At 40.8% G+C, this 26,008-nt stretch overlaps 1 protein-coding gene across 19 annotated transcripts in view; it reads left to right on the forward strand.

Annotated features, from left to right (window-relative positions):
- AKAP13 (A-kinase anchoring protein 13) overlaps positions 1-26,008 on the forward strand; it is a 320,680-nt gene that overhangs the window by 196,768 nt on the left and 97,904 nt on the right. Inside the window, exon 1 of one of the 19 annotated variants that reach the window (XM_072798995.1) lies at positions 11,616-12,526. The exons of the other annotated variants lie outside the window; for them this stretch is intronic. Coding sequence (XP_072655096.1) covers positions 12,446-12,526 — 81 coding nt within the window. The 5' untranslated portion in view covers positions 11,616-12,445. Of the gene's footprint in view, positions 1-11,615; positions 12,527-26,008 lie in introns of those variants that run through there. 19 annotated transcript variants of the gene reach the window in all.

Consider the following 26,008-nt stretch of genomic DNA (forward strand, 5'->3'; position numbering starts at 1 on the left):
TTTAAATTTATGAATAAAAGTAGCTTGAGTCTATATTGCCTATACCAGTGTGATCTGAGAAATGCATTGCCTTGCTTGAAATATTTTCTTCAGACAGAGATATATATGCTTACTTATTCCTGTAGGAACTATTTGTTGATTGCTAAGGCCAGGAATCTATAGGAAATCCAAGAAATAGAGAGGTCTTGCTCCAAGTGACTTGTAGAGCAGGTACCCAGATTAGTGTGATAATCGATGGATGCTTTCAGTATGGTAGGAGAGCTAACACAGTTCTGATAGAGTCAAGCTTTTTGACTGAAGTACTTGGTGGAAGCATCATGAAGGTGATCACATAGGAAGGAGTTAAAGACTTGACCGGTTTTGCAGAGATGGGGAAGACTATGAGGGCAGGATCAAGGATGCAGAGTCAGCCAGGTATAAAGTCTAGTCTGAACACAAGACAGTAAGTTGACTTGTGTGGCTGCAGTAGAAGAGTCTTACAAGAATAGGTGAGAGAAAAGGCTAGAGAAGCTGTCATTATGCTGGTCTTCTCTCCCAGAGTCACCTCTTAAAGCCAAATGTTCTTTATCCCAGCGGGTCACTCTGGTATTTCAGCCTTCTGGGTGGGGATTGTTCAGGGATACTATAAATTCTGTCCAAATTAGGCACTTGGGGGTTAGCCAGGAAAAATCTATAAATATCTGCCTTTCCTTACTCCTTTCCCTTTGCCTCAGATAAAGAGCATTTTTCTTTTTCTTCCCCCCCCTCCCCCCCAAGGCTAATAACTCTTTCGTCTGAGTTCCCAGTCCTATCTGGGCCTTTTTAAAGAGCTGCTTCTCCATAAAACAGCAAGACATTTGAGAAGTTCAGTAGCTTCTTTGGTCTTAGCTTCTGGGGAGGCCCCCTGCCTTCTCCACTTAACAGAGAAGAGAAGACTTTTCCCTCTCTCTCCTTTCTTGTCCCAGGATACAGATACCTTCAGAGGGAACATGGTGATCTGATTCAAAGCAAAGGTGTTTTGGTCTTTAATTTCTAGCTTGAGTCAGAATATTTCAGTTACTTGGTTTTGCCTTGTATGCTGCCTTCAATACCTCTTTCTTTTTTTCTTTCTAAATAAGACAAAAATGTATTGATAATAATAAAATATTACAGCAACGAACAGTACTCAGGCCACAGGCACTTAGAATATACTTTACATGTATCAATTCATTTATTCCTCATAGCGGCATTTTTCTTTCATGCTTTGTCCTGGTGGATTTTGCCCTTACTGTACAGGTGAGAAACTAAGGAACAGAAAAGTTACTTAGCGGGGATCCCTGGGTGGCGCAGTGGTTTGGCGCCTGCCTTTGGCCCGGGGCGCGATCCTGGAGACCCGGGATCGAGTCCCACGTCGGGCTCCCGGTGCATGGAGCCTGCTTCTCCCTCTGCCTGTGTCTCTGCCTCTCTCTCTCTCTCTCTCTCTCTCTCTCTCTCTCATAAAAAAAAGTTACTTAGCATGCCCGAGATAGTCTCGCTATAGGGTTTATCTTCTTGACCATTGTGTTGGAGTCACTAGCCAGCTGTCCACCCTTCACTTCCTGTCATGTACTATAGGGGACATCTTGGCCTATATGTATCTCAGTAAAGGGCTATATCCGTACCCACTCCCACCCCAAAACATATTTTTGTGCTAACATCTCTTCCGAAACAAATTCTCACAATTTCATTTGAGGTAAACAGTATGCTGTATTTCCTTAAAAATGTGCAGAACATCAAAATACCTGTTTTAGTTGAATAAGATTATCAAATACAAGCTCCAAATAGTAGTCTCTCAATGAGCAAAACCAGATTTATTCTTTTGGGAATGAGCAAATGCCAAAATTGACCTGGCAGTAGTATTAAATAGTAGGGGATTTCTTTTTTCCTTGAAGGATTTTTTCTCTTTTCCCTTTGACAAAAAGACAAAAGTCTTTTTGGACAATTGATAAAAAGAGCAAGTTATACCTCTATATTTTTTGGAAGGCATGATTGTATGGTGGTGTGTGTTTGCCTTGAGGGATGAGGGAAGTCTTCCATGGGAAGCTGAATCATTTCTTGGCTTTTCTGACTGAGTGACTATATTAGGGCTATTCTTTTTGCCGTGAAGTGAAAAATAAGAGTAAGTTGAGTAATTTCCTAAAGTAATACGTTTGAATTTTATGTGGGATGCAAAATTTTCCTGAGGTGGAGGGAATGGTTCTTTTGAGCATTGTTTGAGCATTGTTTTCATGTCTGACCAAAGCTTTTATCCTTTAAATTCAGAAACTCCTTTAGACTACCTACCTCTTCTGTATGTTAACACTGGCAAAATGTTTGTTCTCTCATTGTTTAATAAATAAACTGATCAGCCGTTGGAAAAGTCTGAGGATTATGACAGTGGTAATAAATAAGCACATAATCAGTCATCCAGCTTTTGGGTGTCTGGTGTCATTTTTACACTCTGTAGGAGAAACTGAAGCACCTGTTGCCCTTAAGGAACTCACCATTTACTCACAGTCAAAGTAAGCATCAAGGAATAACAATAGAGGGCAGAACACTGGAAAATGAGCCCATCAGAGTACAAGACTATCAGAGTTCAAAGGATAGAGTTTTAAGGTGGGTTTGAGTAGGCAGAGATATTCCCTAATTAGGAAAGTAGGATTTCAGGGGTATATTTTGGCTGAGGTGGAGTGACGAGATAGGGAATTCTATAAGCCACAACTGTTCTATAAGAGCCAGGGAGCATTGAGGTAGGAAGAACCATGTCCTAATTGTGGAACCTTAAGAGACCAACTGTATACCTATCCTGGGAAGTAGTAGTCAGTAAGACTGGATGAAACCATGGAGTGAGTGGTATGATATCCAGATGAGGGAGATTAGGTTTGATGAGGCCAAAGACTTGTAGTATCTTCCTGAATTACAGCAAAAGTCATACAGCTTCTCTGCTCCAAAGTCCTTGCTGGCTCCCACTGGCCTCTGTATAGAGTCTGGACTTTTTGGCATGACATCATATGCTTTTATAATCTAGGTGTTTAATGCTTTCTCAGGCTGATGTTACAGCACTTCCCTACAGGATTTGATGCATGGAACTAGAAAGTTTGGCTAATTCTCCGTCATACCTGCTATTCATCAACATCTGTACCCTCACTCAAACTCTTTAAAGGCAACGCCTGCCTTCATGGAATTTTTTAGTTAATCAGTTCATCCAGAGATCCTCATTCCTTTACTACGATTCTGCCTTTTATTTGTACTACCCATGCTGTCTCATGTTTTTATTCCATGCTGTTGCCCCTTCCTTGAGGTCTCAGGAATGTCTCATCCATCTTTATATTATAGCTCATAACACCTTCCAGAGCACAACTACAGCAGGCATTTAAATATTTGTTGAAGGGATAAATAAATTTTGTTAATATTCACTAATTCATTACTAACTGGCCATGACATGCTAGTGATGACAAAATCCCATTAGGAAATTCTGGTCAGTAAATGTCAGTGTTGTTTCCCTTGATCTCAATGCCTTTGTTTTATAGAATGAGGTTTGTTCTTACTTCCATAGATGTTCATATGGAAAGGGAGTTTCTTACTTATTGGCTATTCCCTAATTTTTCCATTTCCTTGCCAAAACACTGTCCACCCTGCTTCCCTCCTCTAGCTGTTACGAAGCACTTGTCCATATTCTTAACCAAAATAGCAACGTGTGCACTCAAGTATTCTGTTCTCTTCTGGTCTTTATGACAGAAGTTCTTGGAAAGAATTGAAAGTACACAAAAGAACAGTCATACATGTTGCATAGAACTCACTTTTTTGTTAATGGCCCTTTTTCTCTGTTAATGCTTCATTTACTCTCAGAAATTTTTTTACAATCTAAAGTATTTATTACTAGGTTAGCAACCCTATAGCAACCATGATAGAAAGACTCACTAAGATACTTTCTGCAATAAGTAAAGCATCTTAAGAGATAGCTAGGAAAAATTGAGTATGTAGGCAGAGCCTAAATGTTCCCTTTTGTGAAATGGTAGGATATTTAAATCCAGCTCTCATCACTCTGCTACCCCAGAACTGCCCCTACCAATTTTACCAGATTGGCAAAATCCAAATCTCTTACTTACTTGACCTTTTTTATAACACTTGACACTGTTTACCGTTCTTCCTATGAAGTGTTTCCTTCTTTTAGTGTCTCCGATGCCCTGTCTGTGTATGGATTCCCAAATCTGAAAGCCGGGTCCCTGCCATTCTCCTGGGCTCTGGACGCACCTGCTTGCCTGCTTACGAGGGCACTCTGCTTGGATGGTTCTAAGATCCTTGGATTCTCTGCATCTAAAACCAACTCACCATCTCCTCTCTCCCTACCTCCTCCTTGTGCTCCATTCCACCTTCTGTGTGGTTGCCCAGGGCATAATCCTAGTCAGACCACACCTTTCCTCCTCATTCTCCACCCAGTGACTCCCATTTTCCTTTCTAGGTCTCCATGTTCGTTCATCACTTCAATTCAGACTTCCTTCCTTCTCTCTTCCAGCGTCCGTGACAGCTTTGTGACCAATCTCCCTGCTTCTCTCATCTTTTCCCTCCTATCTATTGAGCATGCTCTAGAAAAATGATACTTTTGAACTGTAGAACCGATCGTGCCTTTCTCGAGCTAACAACCCTCCAGTGGCTTTTTCTTGTTGGAGTGATTCAGACTTCTCTAAGCGTGCTCATCTGGCACCAGCCTTTTTCTGCTGCTCGGGCCTTGTCCTTTGTCGCTTGCTGTTTCTCACCTCTGGGCCTTTGTGCTCAGTCCTCTGTCAGAACCTGTGCCCAGAATATCTGTTTGGCTCTCCGTCCTGGGGCTCCCTCCCCGCAGCTGCATATGCACACGTCCCACCTAGTTAGTGCCTGCTTCTCTGTCAGCATCTCTGCAGTAGACCTGTGCTGGCAGTTGGAGCATGATACCTCTCCAGGCATGTGTTCTCATAGTGCCCCGTGACCCTCTGTCCCAACACTTCTCACACATTATCCTAAGTCTTTAATGTCTCATCTGCTGCTGTGGCCTCAGTGCCAAGCAGGGGCGTTAAGTAAATAGATCTCATTCACTTCACTTCCTGAAAAGTGGGTTGAAGGTTTAGGTCAGTGACATGTGACATATACAATCACAACAATATTGTGGATTTTCCACGTGAAATTTCTTAGTTGTTACTGATACTAAATTTGCCATTTTTAGCATTCTGAGCATTCCATGTTTTTAAAATACTAATGTATCCTAAAGTCACATTCTTTGGAAAAATTTGAAAATTCTATTGAAAAATTAAATGTTTATACAATATTTGATATACTTAAGTAGGGATAATTTATTGTATGTCAATTATACCTCAGTAAAGTTGCTTCAAAATCATTTAAGTGATGGAATACCTGGGTGGTGCAGTTGGTTATGTGTCCGACTCTTATTTCAGCTCAGGTCATGATTTCAGGGTTGTAAAAATGGAGCCCCAACTTAAGCTCTACACTCAGTGGGGAGTCTGCTTAGAGTTTCTTCTCCCTTTGCATCTGCCCCTCAAATAGATAAGTAAATCTTTAAAAAAAATTATTTAAGTGATAAAAAATATTTTTCACAGTCTAGCTTATTATCTGAAATAGCGGTTATGACCAGAAATTTAGTCTGAACCTCATGCTTATAAATGTATATATAAATTTTTTGGAGGAAATATGAAAAGTGTATTTGAATGATCTTTAATATTTAATAGTATAGTATGTTGAAGATTAAGAAAATGTGGAGGGAGCATATCGTTTTTACTATTAATGCTTTGGGGAGAAAAAGAGGTGCTATTACTTACAGTTATTTTACTCAACTAAAAGTTTGCAGTTGTAGGATTATGAAGTTGGTAAGATTTTTGCACGTGAGAAATAGTTTATACCATTAGGAAGAAAGTTAGAGTAGCTCTTGTTTCATTTTGTCAGTGATGTAGTGTTTTATGTGATAATAGTCATAATGATCATGCTAAAAATGTTGCTAGAAGATTCAGAAATAACAGTGAATATGATTTATAGTTGATCAGAAAGGACTGTCTTTGGGATCTGGTTTCAAATATAGTGCATGAGCACACAGGGATGGTGATTATCAAATAGTATGCTGCATGGATTGTGTCTCAGTTCTCCTTTTGAGAGGGTCACTGGACTGTCTGAACTAGAGAATGCCATCCATCTAGTATGATTCATTTTCATCAAGAGATGTTACAGATTGTTCCATATAGTAAAGAAGATGAAGAAATGGCACTCAGGGTTCCATGGGCTTTGTAGCTGATGGAATAGCAGTTTCCCAGGAGTGCTAGTTGATGCATTGCCATCCTTCCGAGGGAGGCTTTTAGTGACATACCTTGGGGCCTTCATGGTTAGCCTTGCCCTTCAGGTTTATGGATGATAGTAAGTTTGGAGGGATAGCTGTTATTTCAATGACAGAATCTAGATTCCAGATGCTGTTTTTAGGCTAAAATGATAAATGAGAACATAGAAAGGAAAGATGTAAAGTGGGTTTTTACATAAAATCAGAAAGTTAGGGATGCCTGAGTGGCTTTTAGTGGTTGAGCATCTGCCTTTGGCTCAGGTCGTGATTCCAGGGTCCTGTGATCTAGTGACGCATTGGGCTCCCCACAGGGAGCCTGTTTCTCCCTCTGCCTCTGTCTTTGCCTCTCTCTGTGTGTTTCTCATTAATAAATAAATAAAATCTCTAAAAAGACTAAAATCACAAGATATAGTATGGAACATTTATTATATAGTATAGAGAAGCAAGCCCTGTTTTGAGTCCAACAAAAAAGGTACAGGAAGTGAGTGTGTTTCATCAGAGGCATATATCCTTCTAGTAGAGTGGTATTCATGTGAAGATGGCCAGATTGATCTTAATCACCCCAGGTTATATGGTCACAGGGAGGACAGACAGCCATTGGTCAGGTGCCTCATTGCCTGCAGTTGTGGGAACTGTGATCCAGGAGAGAAGCTCTAAAGAGGAGGGTGGTGAGTCATGATGGGTATCCTCAAATATTTAAAATGCTGCCTCAAGATAGCTAATGTTTGTCCCAAGGAGAGAAACTAGGATTAGTAGCTCCATTCATTTTGAAGAAGGCCTGACTCGCAGTCATCAGTATTTAGAAACCTTTTTAGTCTCTGCAGTGGATGCATTCATTCTGATTTTTGTAATACATTATTGGAGTAAGAAGCTGTTGAAAGGGGATGTTCAGTATTAGAATGTTGACAAAGAAGTCGAGTCTGTTTAATGATAACACTTTCCACCTGTACCTTCTAAAATTAGGAACCATTTGTCATTTTTCTTGAGAGAAGAAGAATTATTCTATCCTTTGGCATTTTTATAGAATCAAGTCTGAGAATATTGATAGAGTTACAAATTCCAAGTTTTATGCTTTTAACGTTGAGGGACTACTCAAGGCAAAATAAGATGTGTAATGAAAAGAAAGAAGATTTACAGAATTGAGTTTAAAGGAGACTTGTGTTCTTAGCTGTATGACCCTGTACAACTGACTGCAATTCTGAACGCACCTCTTCCTCAGCTGCAAAGTAGATGCTAACCATATAGCTTTTGATGAGGAATAAATGAGATTATACCCATGGAAGCACTTAGAAAACAGCAAGGACTCAGTACACGTTGTTACCAATAAATCTTGCCCCAGAAGAAACTGGCATGTCACTACTTTTCCACCCCACATTATGATTCTGCCATCTTTCTCCTCTCCCCACTGCTTTTATTTCACCATGCTGTTGGCAGTTTTAGTAAAATTTTAACATTTGTGAACTTGTTCCATGAGACCTGTTTCCCAGGACAAGCAAAAGTGTGTGAAGAGACATTTTTAAAGCTTTGTTGTTATTTTTCTTATATGCTTTCATCTTAATTTCTTTTTGTCATTGTTATCATGCTCACATCATTTACTGCTACTAGCCAAATGGTCCTCTGGTTTCTTCTTGCGAAGGCAAGAAGGGGTTAAAAGAGACGCACTGCTTTGCTTCTACCCTCTTCCAAATGAACCAGAACAGTTGGTGGGTATCTGCCAGGCCTTCCTCTTCTCCTCTGCCTTTTTCAGCCTTTGGAACCTCCAAATCTGTGGGTCAAAGAAATGACTAGGGGACGAGGACAGTAGGCCTCCTCTCCTGGACCAGTATTGCTCTCAGACACCTCAGTTGAAATTAAAAAGGAAATGGCAAATGGAAACAGTGCTTTTGCAGCCATTGTAAATCATTTCCTTTTTTCTCGTCCCAAGTAATCAATCATCATACGTGAAGGAGTCTGTAATTCCAAGCAGACAAGAATTGCCCAAGTGGAGGTGAAGTGTTTTATTTTGTATTCTGGCAAATTTTGCTGCCAACAAACAGGTAAATCTGGGTGACTCACTGTTTTTAAGTTAATCACAGATAAATGAAAATTAACTGTGGTAGACCTTTCCTTCCTTCTGATTTCATGTGAAAAGTGGAGGAGGAAAACATAGTGACGCAAGAATACACTACATGTTTTCTACCACCAGTTTTGAAAGAATTTCTCAATTCCTTTTTCTTTCTCCTCTGCATCTACCCACATCCTATAAGCTATACGGCAGATGATAAAGATTTCTTAGTCTCAGACTGACCATATCCAGTTGAGAAGGAACTTCATATAGAACCCATCCCCTATAGTTTTCCAGAGTCCAACTCATTATCCCACATTGCCCATTAAGAGTGTAGCACACCTAGGAATAGAAAGAACCCTTGATTTTCATCCTGGTACCTCGTTTTCACTGCAGAGACTGAATTGATCATTGAGGGAGGAGGGCAATTAGCCAGTACCCAGTCACTTGCTGCTGCTTTATGTTTACTTTGGGGTTCTAGGAAAAAATGCTTAGTAGAAGTAGACTCACCTCCTCCCTTTGCCCACAGTGCTTATTGGCTTTTGGTGTTCTCTTTGGGTCTTTAGCATCCCCACTAGGTGGTGTCCTAATTCAGAAACTTGTCTGGTGCTTGAGACTGGTCTCTTTAACTCAACAAAAGGAGCCCAATAGAGCTGACCCATGAGAATTGCTTCAGTAATTTGGATAAGGTGTTAGATCTTATAATTAAGTAAATCAAAAGAAGATTTAATTCATGAACAGAAATGCTATAGTTGAATTAAAATTCATAAAATATTTTTTTACTTCATCTTCTGGAATCCTTAAGAACATATGTTGGGCCTGTCGTGTGAAAAGAGTAAAAGCACTGGTTGCTTCTGTTAAAGAATTTGGGACTCCTTTTGCAGATAGAGTGGGATGGAGGACATAAAAGGGAGATACAGTTAATCTTGTAAATAACTACTATGGTAAGAGGCTGTAAATAATAAACATATTTTAGTACAAGTTGCCAAAATTAAAGGAGAGGGAGAATTTTCTCAAAACAAAAATTCATAGCTCTCAGCTCTGGTTTGTATATAAAATGATTGGTTGTTGCGTTTCAAAATCCTAACAGAATAACTGGTCAGTGGTTCCAGATGTTTTTGATAAAAACTTGGAATTGTCACAGCAGCAGCCAAAGCACAGGACTGCAGATCCTGTCTTCTGTGGAAAGTGCTGAACAGATCCAGAGGGGAAAGCAAAACAGACTCTTTTTTTCCCCCCACCCAGAGTATTTGTTCCCTACCCAGAGTGTTTGTTCTACAAGGAGTAACAGAATACGTAAGGACAACTCCAAATCTTTGTAGTAGGTTTACTTATGTGCGCAGGAGTAGGAAACCTAGATTTCCAGCCTCTGGCACAGAGTCATCAGATGGTCAGAAATAAACAGGGTAGTCTATAATAGTCTGTAAGTCTCAAAACATTTCAGACAATTACATTATTTTGAAACCGGTTTCTCTCGAATGATATAAACCTCTTGAGGACAGAAACCTCAAGGACAGTAATTTGTTCGCCTTCACTGCAAGGCACAAAATATCTGTCAAAGCAATATAGATTATCTGCATTTAAGGCAGTAAGTACTTAGACGAGGTTGGGAATGGAAGGCTGTATGGTGACTAAAGCATTTCTGATCCCTTGAGAGATGCCTGGGAACCTTGGAAGCAGGAAACATTTGATTCTAATTAAAACAGAAGGGAGTGGCAGGAGGAATAAACCAAGTGGAGGACAGAGGGGAGCTGGCTTTGTGTTCATATGGAAAGAAGCTGGGGCGGGGGGGGGTGCCCCTCTAAATTATAGCTTGATGAAAGTTCACCCAGAAAAGGTGATAATCTAGCAGTGTTCTCATACACTAAAGCCTGAAGGGTCTTCCGATTTGTGCTCTGGATCACAGAGTCTCAAAGTATTTGTAAAGCCCTGGCCAGGTTCCCACCCTTTTCGGTAAGTCTGAGCAAGAACTTTATTTACAACTTTTTAATCTCTCTAATCATCATGTTTCTACTGTTTTCCATCCTTACTCTAGTGAAAATGAAAAGCAGCATCTGTTTCACCATTGGTGTTGGTGACATCACAGAGCCTGGGCTCACTGGGGCGCATGTAGGGAGGGGAGCCTGTCCACTTTGCGTGCCCTGCTTGACACAGTGAGGAGTGGGGATCGGGGCTTCTGCGTTGGGCACAGCTGGGGTTGCAGTATGGTAATAGGTGAGGACAACACTCGCTTGCTTGTAGGGTTTACTGCATTTCCCTCCTTTGAGCTGGTTAGCAACGTGAACGCCTGGCCTGAGGAAATGGTGACTCATCAGACCTTCTACACCCCTTCTATAAACTCCTGAGAAACCTTGTCACCAACTCTGTTGGCAGTGCTGACAGAGATTTAAGTGCTCAATCTCTCTTCCTCCTTTCCCTGTGGTATTTGAATCCCCTCCTCATTCATACACCAGGTCTGGCTAAGGACTCTCCCGGCCCCTAGAGGAAAATGGTGGCCGAGTCATGCTTCCAGAAGATCTTATTCTTGCCTCTCTCCACTCTTTCCCAGAACCCTTATGAACTAAGTGAGAGAGTGTCTGCAGTAAGAGGATGAATTCTCCAATAGGTGCCCTGAGGCTGTTGCACAGGGTGGGGCTAGGTCTCAGCAAAAATGAGGTGACAGAGAGTGCACGTGAAGCCCTGAGGGGGGAAGCCATCCCAGCATAAGTGGTTTGGCTTAGGTGACCCTCCTCACTCAGAAACAGTATCCCCGTGAATGCCCATTCATTCCACTCTTTTTCTCTTAGTATCCTTTAAAACCCCTCTATCACTCACTTTCTCCCCACTCACCCCGCCTCAAAAAAAAAAAGCAAACAGATGAACTCGTGATGATTTTTACACCGTGTCAGGTACTTTGGGAGCCACTTGTGGATCCTAGAGACATAGCCCTGAAATACTTGGCTGACATTTTTCTCATATTAAATCATTGGTTTGCATTTGGCAGGGAGCTGTGGTGTACGCCTTGGGTAGTTTCAATTTTCTGTACTTCGTGGAATAGATAAGTATATTGTACTTGGTCGTGTTGTTTAGGATGACATCCTCCCCCTTTTATTATCGTACTGTTCCGACATCATAGCGTTCGAGTTGCATCTTGCAATGCCTGACAGAGCCTTTTTCATAGGGGACAGTATGAGGAGGAGGGGAGGAGGAGGAGGAGGAGGAGGAGGAGGAGGAAGTGGGTTGGAAAAGGAAGCCTTGTTTTTCTCTTCTCTGTCTGTGGATGAATCATGTTCCCACTGCAATTAGGTTTTCAAACCTCCAAGGCTGCTGGTCTGGAGCTAAAAGGGCAAGTAGTGACGTTCCTGAGGGTGAGGGAAAGGGGGGCTGGGGTAAGGAAAGAGCCAGCGCCCAAGGAGGGAGGAGGGAGTAGCGCAGGAGGAGTGGTCTTTCTTTTCTCCTTTTTCTCTGCTGTCATTAGAGATTTTCAACTGAAGTCAGAACCAAGCCCTACTGCCTAGCGAGCAAGAGGCTGACGCTAAAGACTCTACTTTGAACAGAATCTCCAAGCATCTGCTATTTTTTTTTTTATTTTCCTGTAAAGGAAAAATTGATTTTCCTTGTTATTATTATTTTTTTTAAACAAGAACAGAATTTAATGAGAGAATGAGGATGTTTTTGTGCAATCCCTTTGAAATAGAGTTGTCTTATCTTTTTCTCTCTTTTGCTTTTCCTGACAAAGTACATACTGGATTTTTATTGCCTGCCTTGGGTTTTTCCCCCACGTGTGTCAGCCATTATGCTTAGCCGGCTCATTAATAATTTTTCTACTGGAGTTATCGCCAGTGATGGAAATGCTATGTGCTTCTCTTTCACTCAAGATCTACATAAAGTATAGCATCGTGAGGCACTATTGTTTATATTATGAATTACAAATTATTATTCTAGTGCTCTGAAGTTGCCAGAAAGTCCTCCGTCATCAGTTCAAGAAATTGGATTCCACTCAGTTTCTTTTTAATCAATTTTGGACCCTTTGAGGGTTTTATAGAGAGGAGAGTCTAGAAGGCACAGATCTCCAGCTCAGCGTGAGAAATTTTAAACTCTGGACTTGGGGGAGTGCAATTTGAACAAAAATGTATGAACGGCACAAGAGGCGCTACAGCCTATGTGACATCTCCAAGGTGGACAGGACTGTGGATGTGGTGTTGCTGAAGGTAAGGGCCACACTTCAGAATCCCGAAGCTCTCAAGTTCCTTTATCTCTCTGCATCCAGTAACTGAATCCCTGGCTGCCCTGTACTGGGAGAAAGGCTGAGAAGTTGTGTGAAAAGTAGAAGGTGGAGGGGTGAGATTGGTGATTTTAAGGTTGTTAGAATACCTGAACAGAGTATGGAGGGCTTAAGAATCAGTAGTGAGCCATACTTACTTTTGAAATGTCATTTTGCTTGCTTTAAAATGCATTCTAAGGCTCAAAAGAACTCATACTCTTGAAAATCACAATGGGAGAAATTTGCCTTCAGAGTTGCTCTTTCCCAAGATGTCTGTGTCTTGTGCTTCCCATTCCCTCACCCTCCCCTGCTCCAGCCCCATCTGTCTGGGTATCACTTTCTCTTGGTCTCCTTTTCTCTGTCTTTCGTCTGAATCTTTCCTACCTGTTGCTTTCTGCTGTCTCTTGAAACTCTTTAGGGGCAAGATGGACAACATTTGTTCCCTTCGGAAGGGTCTCCAACCTATTTATTAAAGTTGCGAAGTGGTGCTTCTGCTTTGGTTTGACTGCTTTTCATGAGCTCTGTTGATGCTGTATTTGTTTTCTTGGCATTAGTGATGTTGGGTGTCTAAGCAGGATGGGGGTGGAGACTGAAGGGCTAATTGCTCACAGAAGGCATCCTTGAAATCTAAAATTAGTAAGGACTCCTCCAGCCATAAGATGGAAGTCTGGGAATGTTGGACGGCTCAATTAGCACTTTTTGGAAATTTAGCAGTTTTCTGGCAAAGGCAGGGGAAATTAGAAGCCAGCCAAGTGCTTCACAGTTGCCAAGAAAACCTCCATACCTGAACTTGTGAAAGTATAGAGCTAGCAGGGTGTAGGTAGAGTGGTAATGTATTGCCCTGGTAAAGAAATTTTGGAACTGTGTTATCAGTTTATCAATTCAGTTGATTACTTCAGACTTTCTGATTTTTTTATTGGTCCATCAAGGCTAAGAAACAGGTCTAGAGGGCCAGACACAGAAGCCAGTGAAATACCACCTTGGATGAGAAGCCAGGTAGGAGTCGTGATTTGTGGTAGAGTGGTGTCACTATCCCTCCTAATTTCTGTCAGGTACTTGTCTGACTTGCTAGTCCTAGACTGAGAGCAGTTTGGGAACTTGGCATTTTGAATTTGTTCCAAGATGTTATTAATTTTAGTTTCTCTGAAATAGGATTACCTCTATGAAAGCACAGTGGTGTTTTAAAATTTATGTCCTCATATATTTAGAAGAGCCTAGTTTTTAGGACTTTTATATGCTTGACTCTTGATGATTTTACCTGTCTGGGGGCAAAAGAGGGAGGGAGTATAGAACATCCTAGTCAAGGCATCACAGGGAATATCAAATATTTAAAATAATGCTCATATGGGTAGTACTCTTCCATCTAGCTGGGCATGAAAACCTTTATGAGTGGAGCCAGATCAGCATGGGCTTATTGGGCTCAGAAATGCTGTTTTAACAAAACACTTCCGTGTACATCGTTTCATTTGAGACTTATTGCTCAGGCAGCGGCTCACCACCTGCCCCCCCTCCCCTCCATGTTCATATGAAGACCGTCAGGCTTCTCTAGATCTCTTGAGCCATGGTGAGGAGTATGAAGTACTTGACTGACAAAGATGTGATTTTTTATTTTTTTAACGAGGCCACAGCTAATAAAGGACAAAATTAAGGTGTTTTTCTTTTTTTTTTTTTTTTTTTAAGATTTTATTTATTTATTCATGAGAGACAGAGAGGCGGAGACACAGTCAGAGGGAGAAGCAGACTCCATGCCGGGAGCCCGACAAGACACAATCCTGGGTCTCCAGGATCAGGCCCTGGGCTGAAGGCGGCTCTAAACCGCTGAGCCACCTGGACTGCCCAAAATTAAGTTTTTTAAGTGAATTTTTTTAAGTGAATTTGTATTCTTTTATATTTTATTCTGTGCTGCCAACTGTATAATAGTTTCAGTAGAGAAAACTTCACTTCTCAGAAAATAGGCATTGTTGACAAGTAAACATTAGGAGTCCTGAAACTAGTGTTTGAAGTAAGATAGCTAAGTTTCATGTCCCCCTCCCCCCTTTGGAGGCAGAGGAGGTTACATCATTGAGAGACACACATTTAATAGGACACCTGAGTGGCTCAGTGGTTGAACTCATCTGCCTTTGGCTCAGGGCGTGATCCTGGTCCTGGAATTGAGTCCCACTTTGGGCTCCTTGTGAGGAACCTGCTTCTCCCTCTGCCTGTGTCTCTGCCTCTCTGTGTGTCTCTCGTGAGGAAATGAAATCTTAAAAAAAAAAAAAAAAAAAGGTATTAATGACCTATTTGATGCCAGTGACAGCGCTAAGTCCAAGGGGTACACAGTTCTTTAAAATCCTCTTCTTGCTCAAAGATGGACAATTAAAGAGAGAAATGAAAAAGTATGCATTACTATAAACAATTGACAGGCATGAGCAGTGAGCTATATAGAAAATAATCAGAAGGCCTGTTTTAGATAAAAAGGTGTTTCTGAGGTGCCAACATTTAAAAAACTGATCCCCAGAGGATAGAAAGATGCCAGCTAGCCCAAGGGAAAGTGTTCCAGAGAGAATGAACAGGAAATGCAGAGGCCCGAGGTACTCAGGGAAGCAGTGGAAGAGCCACTATGACAGGGACACACTGGCCTAGCAGAGGAGCAGTATCAAAAGAGTCATAATGGGACTTAGAAAAGCAGGGCCTTGACAGCCATGAGAAGTTGGCTTTGTTTGGATATATTACTTCTCAAATAATGTTTTGAAGAGATCTTCTGGCTGTGTGTGGATGAGGTAGGCTGCCATTATGGCAGCCCAAGGCATGGTAACTTGGTTTTGTGGTCTGAAGTGGGAAAAAGTGGATGGATATGAGATCCAAGCATTTCATTTTTACATTCCTAGTTTGTCTCATTTTACATGTGGAAAAATAGATAGGGATAGCCCATAATTTTCCAAAGGTCTCAGAGCTCATGTGTAATAGGTCCTAGGATGCAAACCCAGATCTGATTTTTTTCAGAGCTCATGCTTTTTTCTTGCTATCCTAGACCTCCTCTTCAAGTCAACAGTGCCTTTTGTTACATGAATATGTGAATCAGTTTTCATTTGTAAATACATACGTGTTTCTTTTCTAAGACTTTGGATTTTGGGAGGGGTTTTTTGTTTTTTTAAGTAGGCTCCAGTGTGGGGCTTGAACTCATGGCCCTGAGATCAAGACTTGAGCTGAGATGAACCATCTAAACTACCTAGGCACTCTTAGATTCCAACTTTCGTGTTGGAAATAATCTTAGAACCTACCTCTATCACTTCTTTCCCAGTACAGGATTTCTTTCTGTAACACTTAGGGCAGACTCATGGCCTCATACAAATTAATTCCTTTTGCACAATTTTTTGCAGATTTTTTTTTCCACAATGCTTTTTTAAAAATAATTCAGAAGTATTCGCCAGTTATCTTTCATTTTGAACTTTGGTACCTTTAGTGTTTTAAAAAAATATAATGTTTGGGTGTATATGCCACTTCAGTTCTCAAGTGATCATGTGTATGTTCTCCACTTTTTTATCTGTGGAAGTCTGCTCTTTTATACAAATGAGCTTGTAATTTTTTTCATCTGTTTGCTATATCTAAACACTGAAAACAATGTTCCTGATTTGTATTAAATGCTCAAAAAGTTTTGTTAATTGAATGAATTGATCTATCAAGATTTCTAAGTAAGGATTCCTACACCTCATGCTACATTCGCTGTACTAAAAGGTTGATGTATGAACACGGAGATAGAGTATAACAATAAACACAAAATTAAGATTGTGGGCCTGCCACTATGGAATTCCACATTTACGACTCCAGGTCTTCCCATTGGCATCCTAGTAATTCACTGCAGATTAGCTTCACAATTCTCATCCTAGATTATGTACCTGTGCTTTATTTGGCTTATGCTGCATTCCGATCTGTTCTCTTTATCAGTTCTGTACAGTCCCTTTCATGGTAGCTCTTCTGCATCAAGGCCTTCCCTTAAGTTTTTCCTGAAGCTACATACGTTGTTGGTCTCTGTCCTTAGATCGACTCTTGCTGATCCCCATCATCAACCTCTAGCATCCCTGAAATCTTACCTCCTTTCTGAATTCTTCGCTAAATAATAAGGCATAAGTTAACAATCCCTTGGTCACTTACCCCTCCAGCCCCCAGCCCAGTATACACATACGTATTGCTCTTCCTTAGCATATGACATTCTCCTGACTACTCCCTCTCTATGCGTGTATAACTTCTTGCTCCTGCAAGAAATGGTTGGTAACTCTGAATCACATGCTCAAAAAGGGATATGGAAGAATTTTATTGTTAGCAGGAACCCTTTGGTACAAACAGGCCCACTTTTGTCGACATCCTTCAAAAAGCTAGTAGGGAACTCACAGGTTGGTAAACAATAGAAGTCACCTAACGTAGTTCAGTAGCTAAACTCGTGATGAGTTTTCCTGAGACCACTGTTAACACCAGAGGACACTACATATCTGAAACTTATTGCACAACTAGACCAAAAAGAAGGGCATCAGTATCTAGAATTGACTGCTAATGTAAACTGATTTTAGTCCAAGAGCCATTTCTCTTTTACTAATTTTATAACTTTGGGTACCTAGAAAAACATATTGCCTACGAATAGTAGTAGGATTCTTCTTGTTATTGATGGTTTATTGAGAGCATACTTTGTAGCTAGTAATTAAGAGTGTCAGGTGAATGCTTATGAGATTTGCAACCACATTATGGGTGCATTAAATGAAATTATTATTATTATTATTTTTTATGATAGTCACACACACAGAGAGAGAGAGAGAGGCAGAGACATAGGCAGAGGGAGAAGCAGGCTCCATACACCGGGAGCCCGACGTGGGATTCGATCCCGGGTCTCCAGGATCGCGCCCTGGGCCAAAGGCAGGCGCTAAACTGCTGCGCCACCCAGGGATCCCATTAAATGAAATTATTTACAGAGGACAACCTGTCCCTATCCATGATGTTTAGGCAGGCCACATGACCTCATTAGCTAAAGCTCAAAGGAGTAACTTGTCTTTGAGTCTAGGGCCATTTTCCCAAGAAATACATATCCTTCATAAGTTTGCTTGCTCTAAGACAATTCCGCATTGCATCAAACAAAAGATGTAAGGAGGCTAAGGACTGAGGACAGCCGAGCATGTCTGATTCCCCGAAAAGATTTTGACTCATGTGTTGGCTTCCATGTCCGGATGGTGGGTTTTTGCTTCCTTTTGTTCAGCTTGATAACTCCGGCTGGATCTCCTGAGACAGTTGCAGAGGAAGTAAATATGAGCAATGGCTGGGAAGGCTGGGTGTAACCATGGGCTTGTATTATTAGGATGTTCAGATATAAACAGTAGGAGAAACATTGCCCAAAACAAAAGGCAGTTCTCTCTCTGCTGGAAATATGTACAGCTCTATTTTCAGACTGATGGGAACCCAACATGGGTGCAGTTTAGATGCTCACAAGGAGTCCCTGGCTTCACAGCAAGAATGAAAAATGACCGGGATGACCTGGTGTTTCTTTGGAGCTTCCATTGTCCTGTGTCCCATGTGCACCGTAGCTCATCTGAACTTTGGATGCTGAATCCCTGTTGTGTCCATGATCTAGGTATAATGGAGATAGTATGGACAAAGGACTAAATGTGGTTTTTAGCTAAAGAATCATAAATGGGGGCAGAGTCAGAAAGGTTTTTGGTAACTTCTTCCTCTACAAATGTGGAGATATAATGGCAGAGTGTTGGTCTTCTTCACTTCTAGCTGCTTGGTAAACAAAATTTCTGCATCGTCTTGAACTCTTCCTTATCCTACCCATTCAGTCAATTGCCAGTCCTGTGTCTTGCTTGTACTAGTGCAAAGATTCCATAGGGCAAAATCTGGAGAGGGGCTCATAATCATCTTCGTTCTTCTCTTAAACTCAAATTATTAGCATCTCAACACTTGTTTCTTCCCTTTCCGTTTTCTGATTCTGCTAACAATCAGAATCTTGCCAGGCCCAATCTCAGAGCTGCTTAAAAAGCGTGTTGCTAGTACAGAGAACCAGCTTATCATCTGTTTATGGAAAAATCTGTCTTAGAGGTCACCTTTTAGAAAAGAGACTAACGGGTGGGCAAAAAGGTGTGTTACTATGTTTATACTAGGGGCTTGGCCTTGTATCTGGCCTGTAGGAAGCACTCTGAAAATGTTTCAAAGATAGCCACATAGTGTGGTCTTTAAATTGTCTCGGTGTAAGAAAGAAACGGTTGTTGAAGAATAGATGGAGAGTTAGGGCAGATTTATCTGTGACATCAGATTCTGAAACAGCAGAAGGATGGGGGAGATGTTTTGTAATCCAGTTTATATCTCTTAAGCTGTTTACTTATATAGTAAGAACAATATGTTCACACAAAAAGACAGTATGCTTGGTGGTGCTGTCAGTGTATGCAGGATGTGGTGGAAAATGCTGATACATGTTTTGACATTTTTTCCACACTCGGTGCACATGGAGTCTGCCCTCTGGTTAATGGCATTGACCATGATTGGTAGCATCTGGCCCAGAATTCCAGCTCTGCCTCTGAGTATGTGGGCCACTTGACCACTTTTGTCGAAACAAGCTTGCTTATCTCTAATTGCCACACTCTTTTTTTTTCTTTTTTCTTTTTTTTTTTTTTTGTGGGAATACATACATAACACAAAATTTACCACATTTAGGTATACAGTTCAAGTGGCATTTTAGTATATTCACATTGTTGTGCAACTGTCACTGCCATCCATCTCCAGAACTTTTTCATCTTTGCAAACTGAGACACTCTACCCATTAAACAATACTACTTTCTCTCTTCCTCCTCCTAGTCCCTGGAAACCACTGTTCTATTTTTTGTGTCTGTGAGTTTGACTCCTCCAGTTGGCTCACATACATGGAATCATAGAATATTTGTACTCTGCTGACTGGCTTATTTCACTTAGCGTCATGTCTGCAGGGTCATCCATGTCATGGCATGTGTCAGAGTTCCCTTCCTGTTAAAGGCTGAATTGTATTCCATTCTATGTACATACCACATTTTATTTATCCGTTCATCTCTTGATGGACATTTGAGGTGTTTCCCCCCCCCTTTTTGTATGTGAGCAGTGCTACTGTTGAAGTTGGTACAAATATCGGTGTGTGTCCCAGCTTTTGGTTCTTCTCAGCATGTACCGAGAAGTGGGATTGCTGGATCGTATGGCACTTCTCCCTGTCGGTTTTGGAAGAACCAGCATACAGTTCCACAGTGACTGCTGCATTTGACATTCCCACCAGTGGAGCATGAGGTTCCAATTTCTCTGTGCTCTCGCGAACACATGTCATTTCCTCGATGTTTTTTTGGAGGTGGGGAGTTGATTGTAGCCACCCTAATAGGCATGATGCAGCATCTCACTGTGATTTTGACTTACGTACATTTCCCTAATATTCACTTTTGTGCTGGTTATGTCTGTAAGAGGCTAGAAATAGAAGCTTTCCAGGCTGCTTCATGTTTCACTATTTGAAAGATATCTGAATACCTCAGACTCAGCATAGTCAAATTGAGTGCATCATTATATTCTTCTCCATTGGGTTTCCTGTTTATTAAATGGTGAATTTTGACTTCTTTTTCTTATTTCTGTGGATTCCGCCCTTTGTGCTAGCTTACTGATTTGCTGCTGCTTCTGTCTCCAGAGGATGCCATTCTGGTCTAGCCACATGCTGCTGCTAGCCTAGTCCAGTTTCAGGCTCCTCCTCTGGACTCTGTGTCATGATGTCCCATGCTTCCTTCCTCCCAACTACCCCATTTTATTGATACACTTCTTCTAGAGTTATGTTCCTGCCATAATATGTCTCTCACTCCCTTGCTTATGTAATTGGAGGAAGTGTCCACCCTTGTTTGGGAGTAAACCCTAGATTCACTGTAGCCGTACCCCTTGTTCTTCCTGGGCACCTTTGGGGTTTTTTTGTGCTCCTCAGAAACATCTAAGGAAAAGGTCTCTAATCTGGGTTCTCAGGATATGCTCCAGAACCACTGACTAGAAACACACATGCATGTTTCTGGTAAGAAACATGGCTTCCCTCAGATTCTTGGAAGGAGTCCGCACCACTAAAGTTTATGAACTCCAACTCTGAAGTGTCCAAACTGATGGCTCATCCTTTGTTTCACATGGCTGGAATTCCTTGTCTCTTCTCCCCTCTCTCTGGAGCATACTGCCCCAATGAAAGGCCCACCACATATACCACCACCTTTGCTAATAAGCTTTTCTCAACTATCTGAACCAGAAATTATCTTTGTTTAAGTTCTAGGAGCTTCCTTATCACTCTGGGTTTCTGGTATTTGTATACTATTGTATTTCAGTGACTAATCAGTGTTTCCTGACCTGTGGTCCACAGTTAGAGTCATTTCATAGGGTTATATACCTCTGTCATCCTTGGGTATGGAGGCAAATGTAACCCATGGTATTTCCAGTTAAAAGTGCCTAACACATTTGAACTGTGAGACCTACCATGTAAACTGTAGTCAGTACCCCATCTTACTCTGCTCTTTGTTGCTGCACCTTAATACTGCTTCTTGCCTAAGGTAGGTGCCCCCAGAACACCTACCAGCAAGCTGTATGAATGGATCTGTGTGCTGCTGACTGCAAGAGAGCTTTAGGAGGCCTTCTTATGCTAGATTTCCCCATCCTTCCGTGGTGAGAAAGTCTTGATGTACTCAAAACGTTATCATTTTTCAATATAGATTATACTTTTTTTAATTAAAAAAATATTACTTAATTATTGATGAGAGACACAGAAAAGAGGCAGAGACACAGGCAGAAGGAGAAGCAGGCTCCCAGCAGGGAGCCTGATATGGGGCTTGATCCCAGGACCCCGGGATCACGACCTGAGCCAAAGGCAGACGCTCAACCACTGAGCCACCCAGGTGCCCCTATAGATTTTACTTTTAAATGTTTGTAAACTAGTCTTAATTCAAAAGAGGGAACTGGCTGAAACTGCCTCGAGCCCAGATGTGCTGAAGTGTCTAGTGTCCGCAGAAGCCATGAGCCTCCTCAGCACATCACTGTTAGTTACCTGTCAGCCACTGAAACGGCCGTCTAGACAAAGGAATCTGAAACAAACAGAACATTTCTCTCAGTTATGGCATTCTGATATTCAGAAATTCGTGCCCACGGTTCCATATATTAGTTTCATTTTGATAATTTATTTTCTAAATATTTTGGTCTAAAATAAACAGTGATTCTATTTTCCAGCTAGTCTTCTCCAGAGATCCGAAATGCGCTTTGCCAGATTTTTTTAGTTTAGTATTGTTATTAAAACTTGTTTAAGCAGTTGTTGAATTCCAAGACAAAAAAGTAAGGAGAGGCCCTTGTGGGGATGGGGAAAGAAGCTAGATTGATTGGAAGCGAAGTCAAAGCCCTACTGCTTCAGCATACTGTGCTGATTTGTTCGAGGATTACTTCGCCTCCACTGACTGCTGCTTTGTTTATGAACCTGGTAAAGGAAGGCAGAGTGATCATTCTAAAGGCTCTCCTAACTTTTCATTCTCTGTAAAATCACTGAGGATAAGGAAGTCAAAGATTATTCATTAAGCATCCACGATGAACCCCACGCTTACTACTTCGTCAGGAGACCCATGGAATAAAGATGTGCTTCTGTTCTCAAGAAGCTCAGGCTTTGGAGCAGACACAGTTACCAATACGATACAGTTCACATGCAAGGATACTATCCCCAAATCTATCCTCACAATGTGTATGGCCTCCTCTCTGAAATGGCATCACGCCTCCTCCTGGGGCAGGAGAGAGGTCCAGTCTAGCTGCTAGTATTACCCAAACTGTAAAGTACTGTGAATCTAGAGATATCAAGAGCTGTTTTACAGTTTTAATTCTGATCTTACCTGTCCTGTTAAAAAGCCTGCTCTTTTTAAAGTCATGAGAAAATGCACAGTTGCCCTGTCCAGTAACTTCTAACTTTTTAAAAAATCTATTTCATCTCTCTGCGGTGGTTTGCATTGTGGACCTACCTTCTCATTTCAGCCCTCTGCTTCCTTAACTTCTATGAAACTAAGCTCTCTGAATTCTTCTGCTTCTACAAGGGTGTGGCAGTCTCTGACTTTCCCACTCGATATATTGTGCAATGCCTTGCATGGAACGGAAGAAGAGAGTCGTTAACTCTGGCCCCGTGTCTCTGTGACCTGGCCAGAAATGCATGCAGCATTTAAAGCACGGTTACTCCTTATGGGTGTTCCACTCTTTCTCCTTTCTATTAATTATGGCACATGTTGTCCCAGGCAGCAGACATTTTAATTCCTGCTGTGTGCAAGGCACTTTCACATCTGTCTCACATAAACTGTGAATCCTTTCAGGACACTTTACTACTTCTGCTTTTAAGGCTTCATATAATGATTTGATATACAGAAGTTATTTAATACTTTTTTAAATAAGGCGACAAACCTGAGGGTGATGAGCATTACAGATTAATGTTGTCTTCCTAGAAAGTAACCAACAGATTATAAAACATATTTTCCTTTTAAAAAATAATATACTCTCATGAGATACCACTTCACACCTCCTAGCATGGCTACAAACAAGAACAATAACTAGTCTTGGCACAGATGGGGAAAGATAAAACACCCATATATTACTGATGGAGATGTCAAATGGTGCAGCCACTTTGGAAAAGTCTGGCAATTCCTCAGAATGTTCAACATGAAGGTATCACATGACTCAGCAGTTTCACTCCTAGATATAAACCCAGGAAAAATGAAAACACACCCAAATAAAAACTGGTGTATGGATTTTCATAGCCGCATTATTCCAAGCCGCTCAAAAGTGAAAACAGCCCAAATGTCCATCAATTGAAGAGTAAAGTGTGGATATCCCTACACAGTGAAAGATTATTTGGTAGTAAATGGAATGAAATACTAATATATGCTCTGACCTTGGAAAACCTTGAAATCACTTTGCTAAGTGAAAGAAGCCAGTCACCAAAGATCACATAATGTATATGAAGTGTCTGGAGTAGCCAAATCCACAGAGACAGAGAATGGATTCATGATTGCCCAGAAGTGGAAAATGGAAGTCAGGGTAGGGTGTGGATTCTAGGGGATACAGTATCTTCTTGGCATGATGAAATGTTCTCAACTTAGACATTGGTAATGGTTACACGCTCTGCATATATCCTAAACCATTGAATCATACATTTAGGTGGGTGAGTTTAGAATGTATGAGTTACTCTTCACTAAAGATGTTAAAATGCCAAATTACACGCACACACTCAGTACACTGTGGTATCCTGGTTTTCATCCTGTAACAGAAAAGAACTTTAGCGGAAAGAGAAATGAAATCCAAATCAAGTCTAGAATTTAGTGAGTAGTAATGTACTAATGTCAATTTCTTCCTATTGACACATGTACCAGGGTTATGTAAGATAATTCACATTGGAGTCACTGGTGAGGGAGGGCTCTATCAGAATTCTATGTGGTCTTTGTAACTTCCCTGTCAACCTAAAAATACTACAAAATAGAAGATTTGCAAAAATAAATTTTAAAAACCAAGAAGTAATTTGTAAAGAAAAGTTTGGGAAAACAGAAAAGTTAAAATAGATATTCTTTTATGTTCACTCAAGCATAATCATTCAGTGAAAAACTGAATCAGATTAAGGTTTTTCACTACATAGATGCAATCCTTTCAAGAGACTTTTGCCTGCCACTGTGTTGAAATGTTTTAATACTATTCAATATACTTATTCTCAAAATCGTGATAGGTCTGAGATTTTACCCAACTTGTGGGCTCCCAAGTTAGCCTGACAGTTTCGTGGGTGCTAGGCTGAAGTCACAGGGCTCCTGGATCCAGAGACAGATGAATTGATTACTCATTGCATGAAAAGCACCAAGAGGATCGCTTCCTTGTTGATTCCTTCTGTTCCCAAGTTCCCCAAAGGCAGCACAGAGGAGCCCAGGTGGGTGCCGTGTCACTACTGAGAAACCCCACCCTTAGGAAACCTCAGTTTTTATAATGGGCAGTGAGCCTGCCTGATCTTTGCCCTTGACTGGGACATTATCTTTATTATGTGGACAGTAAACAAACCTACCCTTTGCTTCAGAAAGAAACAATCTATCTCCCAAGGCTGTTTGATACACAGACGTTTTTTGAAAAGATAGTTTAGAACAGGACAGTCAGTGCCTTTGCTCACAAGATATGGAGAGATAGAAGACACCCTGAAGAATATTCTTCCAGCATTAACATGTTCACACCACTATTACTCAGAAATTAATGTATTCAGTTAGAGATTTGATTTAGGGACACCTGGGTAGCTCATTCGGTTAAACTTCCAAGGCTTTGGCTTAAGTCACAATTTCAGGTTTGAGTGCTACGTCAGGCTCCAGGCTCAGTGGGAAGGCTGCTTGAGATTCTCCCTCTCCCTTTGCCCCTCCTCCCGCTCATGTTTGCTCCTCTCAAATCTTTTTAAAAAAAGAGACTTAATTTCATTCTTTCAATGTTAATATATTCACAGTATTATTTATATGTTATGTATCTTGCAGATTGTTTTAACTTTTTATACCATGCAAATGCCTAAAATGACATGAAAACTATAGTCAGTCAGTCCCTTATATATTGAAAGCCAAGAATGTTCAATTTACTCGTTGGCCATGGAATTGAAAAGGCAATGAAAAATATTCTATGATAAAGAATTTTTGCAAAGTTTCTTACAATGTTAATGAAACTAAAGAATTATAATGTTAGGGTGCTAGGGAGTTATAATAACTAAAAATACATATTACACTTAGGTGATTTTTTAAGTCTATCGGAATATAATTTATATACAGTAAAATAAAAAACCAGTTTAAGTTCACAATTTGATGAGTTTGACAAATGTTTAAGCTGCGTAATAACTTCTGCAGTCATGGTAGGAATATTGCCATCATCCCCAAAGTTCCCTCCTGTCTCCTTGCAATCATTCTGTTCCTCCAGTCTAATCACGAATATGTCTCCTCACACTACTTTTTGCCTTTTCCAGAATACTGTGTAAATGGAACTGTGCACTAGGTAATGTTTTTTGTTTGGCTTTTTTTCTTTTATCTTAACATCATGATCTTGAGGCTTATCCATGTGTATATATCAGTAGTTCATTCCTTCTTACTGTGAGTCTGTTGCATTTTATGAATGTACCACTCTTTGTTTATCCATTTACCTATTGACAGCAAATCGGATTGTTTCTAGTTTGGGGCTTTTATGAGTTAAGGCCTGTGAAAATTTCAGTAAAATTCTTTAGATATGAAGATATGGTTTTCTTAGGTAAATACCCATCAGTAAGATTGTGTTGTATGTAAGTGTCTGTTTGACATTATAAGAAATTGCTAACCTGTTTACTAAAGTGGCTGTATATTCTTCAGCAGTGTATCCGTGTTCAGTTGCTCCACATCTTTGTCAACACTTGGTATTTTCAGTCTTTAATTTTAACCATTCT

Source organism: Canis lupus, chromosome 2 (assembly GCF_048164855.1).
Source record: "Canis lupus baileyi chromosome 2, mCanLup2.hap1, whole genome shotgun sequence".
Taxonomy (NCBI): domain Eukaryota; kingdom Metazoa; phylum Chordata; class Mammalia; order Carnivora; family Canidae; genus Canis; species Canis lupus.